General features: G+C 39.3%; 2 protein-coding genes and 1 pseudogene across 7 annotated transcripts in view; all 3 read right to left on the bottom strand.

The window, feature by feature from the left end:
* LOC144636134 (tauropine dehydrogenase-like) overlaps positions 1-6,145 on the bottom strand; it is a 30,852-nt gene extending 24,707 nt beyond the window's left edge. For 2 of the 4 annotated variants that reach the window (XM_078495269.1, XM_078495267.1), the window contains exons 1-3: positions 6,048-6,145; positions 2,205-3,094; positions 234-710 (exon numbers count right to left, since the gene is read on the bottom strand). In XM_078495269.1, the coding sequence (XP_078351395.1) occupies positions 234-710; positions 2,205-2,988 (1,261 nt within the window). In that variant the 5' untranslated portion in view covers positions 2,989-3,094; positions 6,048-6,145. Of the gene's footprint in view, positions 1-233; positions 711-1,727; positions 1,882-2,204; positions 3,095-6,047 lie in introns of those variants that run through there. The other 2 variants (XM_078495268.1, XM_078495270.1) reach the window with 2 other exon arrangements.
* Positions 6,146-7,464: 1,319 nt separating this feature from the next.
* LOC144636139 (tauropine dehydrogenase-like) lies at positions 7,465-16,045 on the bottom strand. Of its 2 annotated transcripts, none has more exons than XM_078495274.1 (6): positions 15,932-16,045; positions 13,229-14,096; positions 11,983-12,206; positions 10,018-10,542; positions 9,161-9,466; positions 7,465-8,647 (listed from the first exon to the last, which is right to left on the bottom strand). In XM_078495274.1, the coding sequence occupies exons 1-6, from the start codon at positions 15,986-15,988 to the stop codon at positions 8,270-8,272; spliced, it is 2,358 nt and encodes a 785-aa protein (XP_078351400.1). In that variant the 5' UTR covers positions 15,989-16,045; the 3' UTR covers positions 7,465-8,269. The 2 variants fall into 2 exon arrangements, with proteins under 2 accessions (XP_078351400.1, XP_078351401.1); XM_078495275.1 differs by lacking the exon at positions 15,932-16,045 and adding an exon at positions 15,487-15,789.
* Positions 16,046-16,293: 248 nt separating this feature from the next.
* The window catches only part of LOC144636188 (uncharacterized), an 8,244-nt pseudogene continuing 5,485 nt past the window's right edge, over positions 16,294-19,052 (bottom strand). Inside the window, exon 3 of the transcript XR_013567478.1 lies at positions 16,294-18,873. The product of XR_013567478.1 is annotated as an uncharacterized LOC144636188 (transcript). The remainder of the gene's footprint in view (positions 18,874-19,052) is intronic.

The following is a 19,052-nucleotide window of genomic DNA, read 5'->3' on the forward strand; positions in this document are numbered from 1 at the left end:
CTGGAGGTTTCCTTTAAACAGGATGTATTTCCGTGCACATTAAATTTTAACTCCAACATACTGTAATTTTAATTAAGGGGGAGGGGAGCAAGGGGTAGAGGCCAAGGGTGCTCTAACCAAAATCTCTTTGCTCAATTCTTTTCTCTTGATATCATCTGAGTTCACCTGAAGAAAATACTATGACAAGTCTAATTTCTTGGGTATAACATTGTAACAATTAATTAAGGTCTCACCTTTACCTGCACTCTGTAGGAAATACTGTCGACAAGCTAAGTATTCCTCCTGCAAAATTGTTGTCATGAGTTTCACTTCAGTAAGATCAAACTCTTTCAAAATGTCCTTCGTAATAAGATGTTTTTGTGCCATTTCATTCAAGTGGCCTGAACGATAGTCTTTCCATAGTTCTTCAAGTATCTCCAGAGAGCCACATTCCACCGTGATTATCAAGCTCCCTTGCTGAGCGTCAACAAAAAGTAGTTTGCGTACATCTATCAGATATTTTAGAAAATCATTTCTTTCTTCTGGTTTAGAGGGGTCAACAACATCAAAGTATTTGAGTGCAATGAAATTCAAAACTCCTTGTGCTGTAGGAAGGTTTCTGTTTTCTGCCGTGGCTGATGCTTCCTGCTGGTATGATGTGGCCTCTGAAGATCCTTCTTGTAGACCAGGTCCTGAGATTTTTTCACAGACAATTCGCAGTTGAAGTCGAGCTGTAGGGAAACAAAGTCATAAATTATATAAATTATGCAATGGATGTCTGCAATTACCGGCCACAAATGCTTGAATTAGCACCCAGCTTCAAAAAAGCGCTCCCCTTTAATTAGCGCCCCTCCTAAGACTAAAAAATATTGCATAAGTGCCCCCCTTCAAATAAGTGACCCCCCACCCTCCCCTACAAAAGAACGATCAAGATACGGAATGTATGATATACCTAATACGAGACATTCCATATTTTATATGTCATTTTGAGGGTGAAAATTGATATTTAAATTAAATAAGCGCCTCCTTCAAATAAGCACCCCCTTTCGAATTAGTGTCCCCCCTCTTGCCTCAGAAAATTAAATATTAGGTGCCCAGGGTGCTTATTCAAGCATTTACGGTATATAATGTAATCCGAGAGAATACTTAAACTCACTTCATTTCTCTATCCTTGTTATTCCTAGTTTAAAATTTTGTTCTCTTGCATTTGGCAACAAACCAATTCAAAACTGCACAGACGATTGAAATGGACTGCCAAAAATCATTAATAAGTATATGGTGTAACATTTACACAGCAGGTCATCAAATAATTTATGTAAAAACTTATTTAACTGGAAAGCCAGTTTGGCTGACTTAACCCAGCCAAACTTTTTCTGAACATTTTTTTCCACGGGCTATTTAAATTATTTCGTCTTCATTGTGGGAAAACTAATTCTTTGTCAAGTAAGAACTACAGGATGAGTACCTAAAGCACAGTTAAACAAAGAATGCAACAAAGAGAAGTTTTATTTTTAATAGTTTTTGTTTTTGTTTTTAACGACATTTTTAAGGCTTTGTAATATTTTATATATCTTTACATAGAGATATTATATTTTTAATATTTTTTATTATCATGTACATATTTTGAATGAGCTCCCAGGGGGGTACTTGGGATTTAAAGTGATAAACCAAATATCTCCAATTAATTTGCAACCCTTTAAAGTAGGAAAGAGGGTCCTGATCAGAACAAAATGTGGTGCCCATATTACCTTCAAAAAGTCTTTGCAGCAAAACCATTGCCATGGCAACAGCACAACAAGTCACATTTTGTGTCTTTCTTGATGTCAAGTTTGAGGAACACTGCTCTAATATTCCTAGAGATATACTTGATTCAGTGCTTTATCTCTTTGTGAAACAATAATGCCAATGACATCTTCACTTTCCTAATTTGAATAATGCAAAAATGTAAATATCTCTAAAACAAATGAAGATATTTCAATTATAAAGAAAACGCCATTTGTATTTTTTTAAAAGACTTTAAAATTAGTTGCAATTATTTTTTACTTCATTGGCACTTTAAATCAAGCCACCCCCAAAAATACTTGCCAAATTTTCCTACCAAAAAAATCCCTGAATGGAAAATTTCAAACCCCAAAAATCCTTTGATCATCCCCGTCTCTTGAAATCCCAAGTACCCTCCCCCTGGGAAGAAGCTTCCACTGATTGATTGATGCAAAGTAACTAACCTCCAGCTACTTGAGAGCTACCAGCTGAGTAGCGGAGCCCATCTATGGATTGATGAATCTCACTGAGCTTATCCTTAATGTCCTGGGCTTCCTCCTGAACTTGGCGTTGGACATTTTGAGTTGTGGTTTCCAGTTCCTGTAGGGATTTTTTAACTTCTTTGTCATTTTCATACCACTTCTGTAGTTCCTGTATATTTCGTTCATCATCGGTAGTAAGTGGATCTGTCAAAAAGTTATCAATGGCCTTCTGCCATCCCTGTTTCTTTTCAGGGCTGATTTGTACAGCAATTCTTATCAAGGTTTCGCTGATTTCTCGCCAAAGTGACGGAAACTCTTCATCTGCTATCTCCATGTTTTGGTTCACATGGCCATAAACAGAGTTGCGGAAATTTTTAACTCTCACCAAATCTGAAGCTAAACTGTGGTCTGTACCTGCTGGTGGAGCATCCCAGCCCGACACAGGAGGGATCAAGTTACAGATTGTCCTCAGTAACCTGAAGAGCAAAGTTACATCAAAATCTCCTGACTTGCCATACACCCCTGGGGAGGGGTAAAGACAATCCCACTGTGGCATAGTAAGCTTAGCTGCTTTGAGTTGTTTCTCTATGCCTGGATTTAGTATTGGATTTAGTTTGGCAGGGAGATTACTAGGTGGACAACGCTGATCAAAAATCTCCCTCAGTAGTGTGGTGCCTCCACTTATCAAAAGCCTTGTAATGCGTTGAAAATTGTTTTTTCCAGTTGTTGAATGGAGCAACTCATCTGGGTCTGGGGAGGTGGCCATTTCACAAGTACTTAATGATGGATCAGCTTTACATGTAGTCGTATGTTTCAGATTGCAAAATGATTGGACTCACTGAAGCATAAATGTTGTCGCCCTGACCACACCTCTGTAAATAAACAAACAGTTATGGTAAAAATGTTATGTAAACAATACATCAACATGCTTTAGCTTTTGGATGTTTGCATATAGCAACTGCTGCCTCATTAACTGGCCCACTTGCCTTAAACATTACAAGAGAACAAGAACTATGATGTACTACATTTTAGTACTGGGTTGTCACTAGTTATTCAATGTCTTTGTGATACTTGTTACTTCATTGTTTTTTCTAAAATAAGATGCAATCATGTAGCAAGCTATTTTTTTTAATTATTTTTGTGTCAGAGATGTTATTTTTGAAATTTTAATAAAAGCAATAATAGTAATAGTAATAGTTATAGTAATAAATAATAATAAATAATAATAATATTAATAATAATAATAATAATAATAAAATAATAATTTTATTTCACGTAATCTTTAAATGGTACACACATGGATAAAAAGATTAAGTACTTAAAAGCAGCTGGCATCCTTATATTTCTTAACTACATGTATAATTATAAAATTCAAAATAATATATTTAATTTAAAAGATACATGCAAAATTAAAACTTTAACTTAAAACATGCTTGTTTAGTAAGCTATGGCCATAGGTGCTTCTCTTTTGTAGCACCTAGCCTATGGAACTCTTTTCCCAACTATATAAGAGAGAGCGGCTCGCTATCAGATTTTAAGACTTAAATAAAGACATACCTTTTTGACAAATTTTATAATTAGACTTTTAGTTAGTCAGACAAGTGTAACCAGTAAATTAGATAGTTTAGTTAGACAGTTAGTTAGTTACTTAGTTAATTAGTTAAGTTAGTTACAGTGTAGTTAATGAGTTGGTTTTTCATTTAAAGGCTTTAATATAATGATTCTTAGTTTTCTTTCCATTTTTACAACGTAGCTATTTTTTTTTGTTAGTATTTCCTTTTATTACTGATGTAAATTTTTAAAGTAAATTTCATTTTTTAAATAATATTTTACTGTAAAGCGCCATGAGCCATGGATATGGCGCTATATAAATCTTTAATTATTATTATTATAAATTATTATTATTATTATTATTATTATTATTTGTTTAAAAAGGCAAGTTTTCAGTTTGCTTTTAAAAGTGGTCATGGAAGTATAGGGCATTTTCACTCACGTGTCCAGCGGCCATTTGGTTTACTAAAAGATTACTTTTGATAAAAATAGAGTTTAATTCCCACAGGAATGGCTTGGTACACCAGCATGGCCGCCATTCCTTTGTTATGGAACACCAATATGGCTGCAGTGACATCAAGTGAAAATGCTTTATAAATCAACACAGTTGGTGCCTCTCTGACAACTCTGGAAAATGGCTGCCATTTTTCACAGAAGCACAAACAACATATATTATGCATGAGGAGAATATTACTTGCAGAAAACCCACTGAGAGACAGTAACTGATGTGCATGACCAGACCATTGTTAAATGTGGTTGGCTCTCGGACATTGAAAACAGAGTAAAAATGTGCATTCAATGGTAAAAGCTGGATTATTATTCAATGCATTTTTTCTCTTCTTTCCTTGGCCAAGAACCCACCATGTGACCTACAAATTACTGTCTGGGAATAACGGTCTGCTCATGTGCATTAGCATGTCACAGTGATTTTGCTGCAAATAATGTTCCACTCATGCAGAAAATGACAGCTTGTTGTGCACAGTTGTCTGAAAATAATTTAAAATTTCTACTAGGCCATCCCAATAAATTGTTTCGTTTCCCATCGCCACGTCTCTTGTGATGGTGGGTCGGTCGGTCGGGAAAAAAAACAAAAAAAGAAAGAAAAAAGATGGAACGCTTGAAGGAAGATAGCCTCGGGTTACGAATGCGAAATGGTGGCTATTTCGTTCGTTATTTCCTTTATTCTTTCTTTAATCAAAATTAAAGGCAAGGACATCACATAATGTCAATTGTTGTTGATAAAACAAGATCGTGTGCTTGTAAATTAAAGTACTTGCTTCTTTGACTAGTGAATCTGCATTTTTTTTTTTACTTTTTTGAAAAAAAAATGGATCGGTCGGGCGATGGGAAACGAAACATTTTATTGGGATGGCCCTAGGCTAATAAAAAGCTTAGTGATTGAATGATAAAACAGTTATTGAACTTGGTAATTGCAAAATGTCTTGATTTGTCACTATTGCGCAAATCAATTATTATTATTTACCTTGGCCTTCAGCTTAGGCAAAGAATTACATCTGCTCACTTCTGACAAATCACTAAATTTTATTCAAGCTTGTCCATTATAACTGTTCATTGCCTACATCATGCTTCTTTATTTTTATTTTGTTGCTGGAATTCCCCCTCCCCTTTCCCCCAAAAGGCATGCACTCTCATTGCATTCTTCAAATGAAGGTCACATAACACATAACTATCAATGGTGTCAGGGGGTGACAGTGCAAGTGCTGTTGCCTGCAAAAAAATGTTGAAAGTGGACCGCCGTATTCACCTTGTACAGTTGAATCCCGATAACTCAAACCCTCAATAACTTGAACCTCCCGCTAACTGGAACCTTTTTTAATTCCCCTTTTCGATTTCCCTTAAAGGTTCGAGTTATCTGGATTCAACTTTATCTTCTAATGTTCTCACTGTGCTGTATAACAAACGACTAGTCCCTCAGGAAACCAGTTAATTTTGTATTCCTCTAATTTTAATCTCAATGTGTCCCCCAGAAATCCCTGGGGACCAGTCATTATGTGATTTGTTACTATAACACAAAAATACAATAAAATAATAAAATAAATTAGATTGCCAGAAATGGTTCATTAGAAATATTCCCAGGTAATATTTACTTTCTCTCCTGAAACAAAAAATAACAACAGTCCCTTCGTTTTCGTTTGTTTTCAATTGTCTCGCTTGGAAAATGTCTCGAAGATCCCGCAATACTTAAATTAAAGCCTTTCTCAGTTTTAAATTACAGCCGAAAAAAACTTTCAATAACGTAACAAGATTACTTACTTTTCAATTGCCCAGAGTTTTCTCCAGTTTGATCTGACATGATGTGTTCTCCTCACTTTCGTTTCCTTTATTTTGTCCGCCATGCATCAGCACGAGAGAGCAGCGGTTAAAATTGCGGGCGCGCGGCGTGAGTGACACTCTGGCGGCCTGGTGTCGAGCCAGGACGCCGGATAACGTATGTATCAAAAAAAAAAAAAAGCTCAAAACAATATTAAGGCTACGTTTACACGGACACGGTTATCAATCGACACGGTTTCATGACCTCGAAACCGCATCGAAAACGACACGGTTTCGAAGTGTTTACACGGAGCCTATTTAACGATTTTCCGACTGTTTTCGAATGTGATTGTATAAGCAAGCGCTGCTCTCTATGCTTGTTTCGCCATGTTTACCCTTCGCAAGCCAGCCAGTTCGTGCCAAAATACATGGCCGTTTTCAAATCGATGCGGTTTCGCCGTTTTTGACCGTTTACACGACAACGAAACCGTATCGTTTTGAAAACGCTCCACTTTTGACAGCGTTTTCAAAACGACCCGGTTACAGTAGTGGTCTCGATCGGTGCCGTGTAAACGAAAGACGTAACCGCATCGCTTTCGATGCGGTTACAAATGAAACCGTGTCCGTGTAAACGTAGCCTTTAAATGTTTGGAACTGCAACTATCTACCCTTGAAAATATCTTTCCGTCTTGTTTTCGACTAGCACCCTTACTCTGATTACTCTTTTCTTCAACTTATAAATCGGCCAAAACCTCTTTCGTACAGTCTCCAGTTTCCATTTGCAGGCTCCTTGTAGTTACACTGAGTCAGACCTTTGTATATCTCCAATAGTCTTTGACGACTAATCCATTAAACACTGACAAAATCGCGAAATTTAGTACCCTTTTGCTCTTATTTTTCTTTTTTTAATACCATCGCGGAAATTTATACTCGCGAAATTCGGCTCCTGAATTTTTAGCAAAATTAAGTAGGCGCAAAAATTAGTAAGAATAAGGTAGTCAACGTTCAGTGTCGTCACTCGTCAGTGCCGCCGTCGTGTTTTAGTAAGGTCCCTGATATGCCATGGGCAGTCGACCAGTTCTGTTGCGCGTGATCGAGCGATCAATAAAACTGAATAGGACTGAGAACTAACTACAGGAATAAATTAGATCGACGTGAACAGAGATCAAGTTTAGCACAACAAGAAACCGCGTGAAGAACACAAAGCAAAACACTCCTGAGAAATTAGAAAGGATTAATGTTAAGTATAAACGAAAGAGACAAATCATATTTAATGAGTTCTACTAGATTCAGTAAACAGACCTCTACATTTTATTAATACAATGGGTAGCGTTTGACCTTGCCTGCTCGCGAGAAGTATCGTATATCGGATGTCACGCTGCAAGATAACGCAACTTTTATTGAACAATCATTCAAGACAGAAGTTGTCAGCTACTTTTATTTACGTTATTTTTTACAAATTTCCTGAAAATAATTAAAGACCCCCTTTGCTTGCTCGGTCCTTTATTTAATTGGGAAAACATTGGATCTATTTCTTCCCTTCAACTTTATGGACTTCGTCTTTGGCTCGGTCCATAAACTTGCGAAAAAGAAATTTGACCAAAATTTACCAATACGGACTTCAATAATATAAATCAATAAAGAAAGCAATTATATCACAAACCAGGTGCGTGTGCAAATGACGCTTAAGCGCTGTTTTAAAATGAAATTAAACTACCACGCTTTACATTTTTATTATAGGTGTAAAATACATTTGTCGGGGAGCCTTTATCTTATATTTAACCACCCAGTGTCTTAAGTATTTATAAAAAGGCTTATTATTATTATTTTTCGTCATCGTCATTATAATTATTATTATTATTATTATTTCGGCCTTAATTTTAGGCGTATCTTTCATAAAGAAAGCAAGCTTTAATAAAATTGAAAGATGCTGTTTATAGTGGTCAATGCACTTAGCTACACCAATCTAGTCCTAAGGCATGTCACTCAAATTAAAAAAAAAAAACAAAAAACAACAACAAATATTTTCAATAAACATAACGCGCTTACAAATGCCAACTGACGCGAGGCAGACCCGTTGGCTATTTACAGGCACGACCGAAGAGTTGAACTAGGGTCTGACGCGAAACAACTCCATCCAGTGGTAAGAGCAGGACTTGAGCCTGGGACCTCCAGATTTCAAGTCCGGCGTCTTAACCATTAGGCTGCGCTACCTCCCAAGTCTTTTACAAAATAGATTTAAGAGAAGTGAACCCGTATCTCTGCGGTGCTCTGGATGACGAGATATCTTTCCCTTGTAACTTTGAGTTCACGAGATATTCATTGCCCATTTTCTCCTGACACCATGTAAGCACCTTGTCAATGTTCGGTGTGTTTACACCCACAATTTCTGCAACACCCCGGATGGCTACCAATCCACAGGGAACATCCTCCGTCATGTAACGGTGTGTGAAATCTGGCATGTATTTACCGTCTTCTGTTATCTTGACCGGATGCTTGATCCCCTGGTAGGGTGCATTGGTCTGTATTGCTTTGTAAAGGGTCGACTTGTTTGAGATGTCATGCGGGTAACGTCGCACATGCCACTGATGAATGTGCACAACCTGCAGTAAAGAGGATTTCAAGGTAAAAAACATACCCTGTAATACAACGAGGAGAACACACGTAAAAAGACCGGTCGATTGGTAGGTAATGAGCTTTTTGTAACAAACAGTCACATGGTACAAAACCCGTCATGCTAGATGGCAAAAGAATGCGCTAAGCTTGACTTTTGTCTGTCGGTGTCTCTCTGTCCGTCCATACATCTATCTGTCTGTCTGTCTATCTGCCTGCCTGCCTGCCTGCTTGTCTGTCTGACTGACTGCCTGCCTGCCTGCCTGCCTGCCTGCCTGCCTGCCTGAATAAGAAAAAAACATCTGCCTGCCTACTTGCTTGCGTCGGTTGGTCTGTTTGCCAGAAAGCTTGCCTGGATTGATACTAATGTTTCCTTGCACCAACGAGCTGGCAGGATAGACAGAGCAGTTCAAATCACCTTATTATTTATTTGTACCTGTTATATTAACCCCAAACGATTGGACGTAAAATAATGGTGTCTTAACGCACATTAAAGCTCTTACGTTAGACATATCAGCTTCAGTCTTCAACTCAAGGGCCCTGCCAATGTTTACAATCTCATCTGATACACTGGAGAGAAGGTTCGCAGCTGGCTCACTCAGACCATTGTAGAACAGGGGTGGTTCGTCAAGTGGTTTCCCGTCCCACCCCTCCCACTGACCATATAGTATTGACGGGTGCAAGTAGCCGTCAGTGCTCATCAACGTAACACCCAACAGGTGACCAGAGATATTCAGTTTAGGGAGGGGTCCTAGGAGATTTTGCAGTGTGGAAACTGGGTCCTTCTTGGGCGCAACACCCTCTCCTTGCTGCGGATAAAGACAAATATTGAGGTAAATTGAAAGTTTTATGTATGTCATGTCATTCGCAGGAACTCGCGAAGTAAGGAGAGAATGATCATACTCTCTTGTTCAGAAACAGTTTATTTGGGACAGGATTTGCATCGGAAAAATACCAGTTTCCTGAATGTTTACTGAATTTAATTTTTCCTGAATTTATATCTTTTCTACGTACTTATTAATTCGGCAAAGGATTAAAAATACATGTACTCGTTTTGGTGAACGCAAGGAAAGAATTTTTAGACTCAAGAGACAATGTTTCGTTGCCAATGTAAAAACACGGAAAAGGGAGTTGAGAACACGAAGCTCCAGGGAGTAATTCTGACGAACTTCGAGGTGTTTGTAAATATGCGATGAAACAATGCGTGGAGTGTGGGAGAACTTCTCAATACAAACTAAACCTTAAGACAAAACAATGACCGGAAACATCTTTGCTTATTAAGAACTCTGTCCAAACTCTAGCCTGTAGTGCAGTGGCTATTAAAGACTCTTAAAATTACTTAACACTGAGACATTCTTACCTTCATGGCTCCCAATAGGGTCTCCTTGGTACCAAGAACCTCACACTTTACACCAAACTTAGTGATACGACTCACCCAAGGTGATGACTCAAAATTCACGATGGTGCATTGCCGGGCTACATCACCAAGCACCTCATGTACCTGGAACTCAAAACCCGGGCCCCCTGGTAGACCAACTATTATTGTGCCAGGTTTCATGTAAGGTTTTAAGTCATCTAGAAGAACTTCATGGGCAAATGCTGGTAGCACAAAGACCACGATGTCAGCATCTTGCATGGCAACTTCTGGGTCATTGGTTGCCTTTACAGGTTTGGACATAATAGACGTTGGCTCTTTTCCCTTTTGATGGAAAATAACCTCTAGGTCTTCGTTCGAATCCACTGCAGCATTCCAACGCTTTGCTAATAAGCTGCTGCTGGTAAGCACTCGAACGCCTGTTCCTTGCACAGATGACGCAATACCGGCAAGTGCGTGCGCTTCACTACCACAGCCACAAATCAACAGCTTGATGTCTGGAAGATTGTCCTGCAAATTAATAAGGTAAAAAAAAGGTTAAGTCTGCGTCCGAGCCTAAGTGGCCCATACAGCCGGAGCTTATCCCGGTTTCCATAGCATTAAGCGACAAGGAATATTGCTACTCCCCCCTGGATGGGATGCTAGTCCATCGCAGGGTTACCCCCTGCAGTAAGTTCGTCGGTACCCATTTACACACCTCGTTGGAGAGAGGCACTATGAGAGTAAAGTGTCTTGCGCAAGAACACAACATAATGACCCCGGCCAGGTCTCGAACCCGGACCACTCGATCCGGAGCCGAGCGCGCTAACCATAAGGCCGCTGCGCCTTCCACCAATTTAATAAGAGCCGATATGAAAAACCTCAACATGCACTGTCATTTAAATGCCTGTTGTCCAATTTAGTTTCCTTATCACCATTTCTAGCCATATAAGTCCGTTTAAAAGCCCCTATTGTAGGGAAAATGTCGTATTTTACATTGTTTAACAAGGCGGTATTTTGGGCATCGACAAATTTCAGTCACAGTATCTCATTCAAATAGAAACCAAAAGATTTTTGAAAGGCAAACTTCCATCCGAAAATAAGTTCTCCTCCCATATGTAACTAAGCCCTTCCCCGAAAATAAGCCCACCTGAAAGGTGAGTTGAGCAAACTGAATATAGGCCCAGGGTTTATTTTTGGAATTTAACTGCAGATTTCAGGATTAACCTGCACTGTTGAGGGAGTCTCGCAGTTCGATTCGTAAATTTTTCGCCGACTTATGTTTCAGTTTGAGTCTGACAATTTTTTAGACCACTGACTGTTTACAAAGTCCACCCACTGTTTTCCAATGGCAGAACCAGATTCGATTGGGAAATCTTCTGCAATTTCAGATAATGGTGGGTTTTTGCTGTCATCGCGCGCTTTGCCTGGGTCGACCAGGTGCTTTATTATTAACTGCATTGAAAGCATGTTAGAATACAGCATTTCTCGGGTTCGATGCTACCAAAAGCCTTACGCGCCACAGTTGTCTCCGTCTTAATCCGCATCAATCACGTCTACTTTGGAACTGTGCTTTTGTCCTTTCGGGCCGATTTCTTCGTTTGTGTCCATTGAATGAAGACTCTAAAGTGACTGCTTTACGGCAATCAGTGGGCCTTCCATCGCACCGAATGATCGATTGTTCACATCATGCATCATAACGAGCACGGTATCCTGCTTGTCTGTTTCTAGAGTCGTCTCGGTTGGAACGTGCTCGTCTTTGAAGAGGTCTTCCTCTTCCTTCTTGGATTATCACTGTTTTCACTTGCCGTAATCGAACAATGTGACCGACCGTTCTGGAATTACGCGCGCAACGGATCGCTTTGTTCAGTTGCTCGTGCATATTTAATGGATTGCTAGTAAATAGGACTGGTGTCGAAATAGAATAAGAAATTTTAAACATAACATTATCAATTTTTAATTCAGACATACAAACATCTTTGTTCCAAAGGCTGCAATTCCTCCAGAAATCCCACCAATGGCCGCAGCCTTCCCTGCTGCCGTTATGCCGACAACTCCTGCACTCTGTAGCAATGCAAATGCACTCCCAGAAGCCACAGCAGTAAAGCCAGCAGCACCAAGAACCAGTGGAGCAGCTACTACTGCCGCAGCACCAGCTGCTATTCCTACAGCTGCATAGCGCCAGTTGTTTCTTCCTGAAGAATACAAGAAAAAAAAGAGCAGCTGTATAGAGCAAGTACAATGGTTCAATTCGTTTGCTACGAAAAATATCCCTACATCCCCTTACAAAAGATTTATTGGTTTTAGAACCTTCACCCCTCCAGGAAATTCCCCTTTTTGACTTGAGACCCTTTGCGCTGTAATAATTTCTAATGATCTTCTATGAAGCGAGTACGGATATTGTTAATACTTGTTAGGTCAACTGACAAGAATATAAATGGTTCCTCGGTGCTGGACGTGAACCTGAACTCTTGGTTTGTTCAAAGCATGCATGTCTATATTTGTCCTCTACAAGAAATATTCTCAACGCTCCGCAATCGTTATAATGCAGTTTTTATGTGGGTTTCTTTTCATCCTTGCTGCTTTGGGATTTTTTTCATATTAGACTTGGAAGTTTGCATTCCGAAAGTGAGGCTTGGTGGTGAAACTAGCCAGGCTGACATAAACAGACAGACAAAAACATTAAAACACGAAACGGTACTAGCATATCATTTGCAATGATTATTCTAAGCTTGCTACATAAATGAAATATTTCTCTGAAGGAAAATAAAATAAAAGATTTAATTTTAAATCTATACCTTGACCTAAATGTGCTACAGCACCCTTTTGGAGAAACAACTTTCTGTCTTGACACTTATCAGTAATGTGTACATATTACAAACAGGCTAAATTTTTTCATTGCTGAGACTTTGTCTGATATTTTGGTGCAAAAAATGTTTACTGCAATTATACTAGCAAAATAGACTTGCAATGCATTATTATTACCATAGATCTGCAATGTGTACAGAGGGCGGGAGGATCTAGCATCATAGGTCTGCAATGCATGCAGAGGGTTAAATAATCTGGCTTCATAGACCTGCAATGCAGGCATGCATGCATGAAAAAATACATACGTGAACTTTATGTATACTCAAATATACAGAGTATCTATATGCAGAAGGGCATGCAGAAGGGCTACATAATTATTCATCTCAGTCACATCAACATATTATTTCACCTTTGGTTGATGATTCATCATTTGCTGGAGAGCTGTCCACATTGCTGGATGTGCCCTTAGTCCCCACTGGAGAACTCTCCCCATTGTGGGATTGAGTACTGGTCTGGGGTGTAGTATCCTTACTGTTCACTGAAGGACTCTCCCAAATGTGGGATTGAGGACTGGGCAAGGGTGTGTCCTTGCTGGTCAATAAAAACCTTTCCCCATCATGGGATTGAGCACTGGCCAGAGCTGTGTCCTTACTTTTCACCAAAGGACTTTCTCCATCATGGGATTCAGCATTAGCTAATGGTGTGCCCTTACTGTTCACTGAAGGCCTTCTCCCATTGTTGGATTGAGCATTGGTCAGAGCTGTGTCTTCACCAGTCACTGGAGGAATTTCCCCATTGTGTGATTGAGCACTGGCTAGGAGTGTGTCTTTACTGTCCACTGGAGGACTTTCTCTGTTGTGGGATTGAGCAATGGCCAGGGGTGTGTCCTTACTAGTCACTGAGGGACTTTCTTCATTATGGGGCTGAGCATTGGCTAGGGATGTGCTGTTCCTGTCCACTGGAGGACTTTCTCTGTTGTGGGATTGAGCACTGCCCAGGGGTGTGTCCTTACTAGTCACTGAAGGACTTTCTTCATTATGGGGCTGAGCATTGGCTAGGGATGTGCTGTTACTGTCCACTGGAGGACTTTCCCTGTTGTGGGATTGAGCACTGGACATGGCCAGGGGCATATCCTTACTGTTCACTGCAGGGCTCCCCCCATTGTGGGATTTAGCACTGGCCAGGGGTGTGTCCTCACTGTTCACTGGATGATTGGGCCCAGCATTATCTTGATGAGTTATAGATTTATCTTCAGGTTCTTTTGGTGCTTGATTTCCCTATACAAGAAAACTTTAAGTGAGTTGATGCCTGCCTTTTTCTTATTTTTTACTTCTGTCCTAATGCATTTTCCCATCCTTTGTTAAAAATCTTTGTGCTATTTTGTTGGCAATATTAGAAAAAAACTGTCACCAAAAACTGTCTTAGGCTTACAACCTCAAGAAATGTCATATGTAAGAAGTGCTGCAGCAAACTTAACTGGCCAACCTTAGTGTTGTGGTTCAACAACAGAACAAAGGAAACTAACAAGTTATAGCAAGGACAAAATTAAACCACACATATGTAAACACATACTTTCATTATTTTAATGGAATGCTATAAAAGTGTTTTCAGCTGAATAATTAAGGGCTTCAAATTAAAGTATTGCTTTTGAACAGAGTATAGACATATGGAAAGGTTCAACCGTTACAATTTGCAAAAATTAATTATTTTAAAGTACTTTTACTTTTAAGAAAAAGGACAATTTTTTTAAGTTTCAAAGACATGTTTCGACAGAGCATCTGTCATCTTCAGTTGAATGGTTTACAAAGCACAGTGAGTTGAATAATAAGTAGGAAAAAAATGCTAATTAAGACAATTAGTAACAACAGAACGTGAAAATGTGTGAATTAGAAGGATAATTTTAGATTTACATGGTGTAATTGCTGATTGAGGCAAGGTAGTTCCTTTTGAATATGGATAGCCTCCTTTCTTTTTTAAGAATAATTAAGCTATGGAACAATGTCATGTTTGTCACTGCAGTGTGTTTTTTTTTATTTCTAACAGAACCGGGCAGTCATGGAAAGGACTATTACAAAACAAAACAAAACGAAAGAGGCAAATTATGTTTCATGAGTGTAAAACGGTGTAAACAAAGCAGTTGACCTGACTGACGGCCAATTGCAAATATCATGTATATTGGCTGTCACGCTTCAATATAACGCAACTTTTGTTGAAGAACAACAACGGGAAATAAAATATAAAGCCACAGGGCTTCTTGTTGAGGTCTAGGAGCGCCATCGTGCCCTCAGTGTGTTTGCACGAGTGTTGCGTTATAATCAGATACAAATCTCATGTCAGGAGAATCATATTATTGTCTTTACACTCGATCACGTACGAGGAATCTCGTTACAGAGACGAACACTCGAAGAGAAATTTCATATCTCAGCGCTCCAATGTACTAATGTAAAGATAAAATCTGACCGCACGAATATCGTGATTATAACTGGAGTATGACTTTCGAAATTTAACCTAGCAGTAACATTTCCAGGGCCTTCACTGCTATCTGTACTTGATTAGTGTGAAATATGGTAATCGAAAAACTGGGTTTGTACTCATACAATCCCCGACTCGTTCTCCGATCTCCGATTTAAACGGGTTCAAATAAAAATAGTCCTTTTATTTACTCACATTGGTTATGCCAGTTGGCCGTACTATACTAAGCTTCCTCCTTGGTTATCCTATACGCGCGAGATTCATGTTTTCCTGCTGTGTTCTGGTATTAAATTGTGTTGCTGTTTTCAAAATAGCCAAAAGGCCTGTGGCATAGCTTTAATATGAACCTGACCTTGAACAGCTTACACAAAAACATTGTTTACACGAGGTTATAGCTTCTTAACATTGAACTGCGAACGTTAAATTTTCCATATTCTCCAGTAGTATTTACGATTATCATGCATTTCACAAAATACTGGAAAAAAACAAGCGTCAACGCATATTTCGTTGTCGATCAGTCTTAGAATCGTACGCAAGTTGCAACTTTAGTATTCCGATATCGTGACGATTTCCTGCAATGTTATTTAAAAACACCGTTTCCGAACTGAATTAAAAAGGCCTAAAAAAATTAATAACTTACTTGGCCAGATTTCTGCCCTATTTGATCGCATGTGTCATCATCACTCTCATCCGCCATGACACTAGAGTAAACATTGAAATAAACAACAATTTTTGCAGTGTCACGCTTATATACGGAAGTGGTGCGTTCATGCGTTGAAGAACCCAGTCCCTACAGAGAGGTTAAACGCCGGCTTGCACGACATTCCCGCCAAAACTGAATGTTTCAAGTTTCGAAATCCTCCACTTACAACAGGGAACGGAAGGGTGGGTGGGGGGGGGGGGGGGGGTGGTGCAAGGGTGGTGGTAGTGGTCGTGGTGGGTCTGGATCACTTTTCACAGAAAATACACTTCACCGAAAAGGAAATAGGTATTTCACACGTGTTACGAAAAACGAAAGTCATTATTTATTGGCTAGCCAGCCAGCTAGGTAGTTAGCTTAACTGTAGGTCAACTATTTACAGAGGGGGGGGGGGGGGGGGACAATAAAAACACTCGCCCTTGTTTTCTATGTAGGCTACGCCTCATTGACTACCTTAGGGTTACTATTGTTAGCAGCTACTAATTTTTTAGTATCCGCTAAAATTTGTCTCGGTCACCCAAAGGAAAACAAAATTAAACATAGTCGACTTGACAAATTCGTTAAAAATGGATGCCGGTATTAAACTTTGTTCTTTTTGGCAATGCAAATGTTCGTTTAATTTTAAGTCAGTGAGTTTGTTCTTTTACTAAACATTTTTATCATGTTAGCTATGTGTTTATTTAAAACTGGTTTATTCCATATCAATATTTAACTTTTCGGAAAATCGCTTAATTAAATAGTCGCTAAATCTTGCTCAGAAATAATTAGTAGCCGGTATATTTAGTAGCCGCTAACAATAGTAGCCTTAAGGTATTTACTTAAAGAAAACTCGGGCTCACAGTAAAACAATGGAGAAAACCAATCAGATTCTCTGATTTCCAAGAGAACAGGATTAGTTTCTACTAAACCTTGTGAGATTTTGAAACATAGCATTCATGACATGAATGACACAGCAACGTGAACAACAGTTTGGACCGGTTTGTTTACAATTTTTTTTTTTAATTTTTGGTTTTGTATTTTCATGTTCATCTCGGCTTCGCCAATATTATTAGTTCGTCATGTTTCCTGGATAATTTCTGGAGAAATCACAAATAAGGTCCGTGTTACTGACAATTCTTTTACTTTACAGTTGAACCTCTCTAATATGGACACCGAAGAGACACAGCTAAGTGTCCGTATTAGAGAGGTTACCACTATAACGTCACTTATGACATCATTGTTAAGGTATTTAGTAACTCGAAATGTTCTGCAACGCAACGCTGCAGGTAAAAGGTTAACGCTAAGCAAAGATCCGAAAACATCTAAGATAAATAAAGCGTTACGTTGTTGTTTTTGTAACAACAAACGAGAAATTGCATTAGGAACACCAAAGTGTCCGCAATAAGAAGGTTAACTTTATATGAATTTGTTCCCTGGGGCCGAGATTTAGTGTCCGTTGTCCGTATTAGAGGGGGCCCGAATTTTAGAGGTTTTTTCTAAAGAAAATATTTGACAATTTTATTGGGACATCGGGGATCGTCCGTAATAGAGAGGTGGCCGTACGAGGAGGTTCGACTGGATTGCATCAGTGTATAGTGTTTTATACCATGCCATAGAAAATACAGCCAATCAGAATACAGGATAGCCGTTGTATATTCGACTGTATTTAACCCAACCTTCCCATCGTGCGCTGCGATTGTATTCTCGACGAAATTTAGTAAGCGTATTTTCTATGGCATGGTATAAAATAGTTACACAACACTTTCTCGTGGTATACTATGGAATATCCCACTTGTCACTTGTATTTCCTTGCTGTATACACACTCGCCTAAAGGCTCGTGTGTATACCGATAAAATACAAGTGACTCGTGGGATATTTCATAGTATACCACTCGAAAGCGTTGCATAACTAGTATGTATCAATAGTGAAGCTGTCATAAATGTTTATTCATTCATTTATTTATTTATTTATTTATTTATTTATTTATTTATTTATTTATTTATTTGTCTATGTATTTTTAGAATCGTCGTTTTCGAGGGATAAGTTACGTTAATTATACATGTGGATTCTCTTTGGAAACCGTTACAGACGAGTCGGGTGTAACGTTTCTCTCGGTCCATTTAGCGGCTGCATGTGGTTTGCCAACGAAACGTCAAAGACCGCATTCTGATTGGCCATTTGTTTGCTAAGGTTTACTGAACCCATGCATCCTACTTAGGTATAACTTAAGCTAGTTTGCATTTTTTTGGAACAGCGAAGGGAGAGTTTCCTAACCATGGTTAGAGTGAACAGAGAACACGTCACATTACCGAAATAACTAACTAAAATAACAAACTAAATGTATCTTTGTCTTTTACGTTAAAACTTTAGCTAGTAGCCTTGATGTGACCACAGCCAATGTTGTAATCAATTAACGCGTGTAAATTATACACAAATTTTCATGGAATTCCATGGCCATGATTTATAGAGGATACAATAAAATATGTCTAACAAGTCCATCCTTTTGAAGAAACAATTCGTACTGTTTGTTATGAGTCATTATCTGTCTGATGAGCACTTGGGTCCCTCGTCACTCAGGGCCAGCCCAGCTTGTTCTTGATGTAATTAGCCGCTCCTGCACCAGCCGAAAAAAGTCCCATTTTTGCTGCTGCACCCATCCCAGCAGCTCCAACACTCTGAAGCGTTGCGAATGCACTTGTCGAAGACACTGCTCCCCCATACACTGCAGACTGGATGCCGGCAGCAATTGAGCCGGCAGCCACACCTCCAGCGGCAAATCCTACTGCACTTAAAGCGACAGGAACAGCAGCTACGGCCGCAGTGCCTCCTACTAGGCTGACGGCACCAACGGTCGCATATTGCTTCCAACTCCATTCTTTACCCTCACCAGTTGTCCTCTGATCTGGCACAAGAAAACATTTTAATAATGTTACCGTGATGATTCGATTTGGCGCCCTCCTTCCAATAAGCTTCACCACCACCCCCCCCCCCCCCCCCCCCAACCCCAGCCCAGCCCCCAATGCACTCAATGCCAGTTACATTCATGACATTGACATACAATAGAGTGATTGGACAGTTTTC

The sequence above is a fragment of the Oculina patagonica genome, chromosome 13 (assembly GCF_052425735.1).
Source record: "Oculina patagonica isolate OP01 chromosome 13, crgOcupat, whole genome shotgun sequence".
Taxonomy (NCBI): domain Eukaryota; kingdom Metazoa; phylum Cnidaria; class Anthozoa; order Scleractinia; family Oculinidae; genus Oculina; species Oculina patagonica.

Excerpts from the sequence above, each read along its gene's own strand:
- LOC144636139 (XM_078495274.1), bottom strand. The coding sequence starts at position 15,988 with ATGGCGGATGAGAGTGATGATGACACATGCGATCAAATAGGGCAGAAA. Across the intron at positions 14,097-15,931 it reads TAGGGCAGAAATCTGGCCAA|GGAAATCAAGCACCAAAAGA; the intron begins GTAAGTTATTAA and ends TTTCTTGTATAG. Across the intron at positions 12,207-13,228 it reads TGATGAATCATCAACCAAAG|GAAGAAACAACTGGCGCTAT; the intron begins GTGAAATAATAT and ends TGTATTCTTCAG.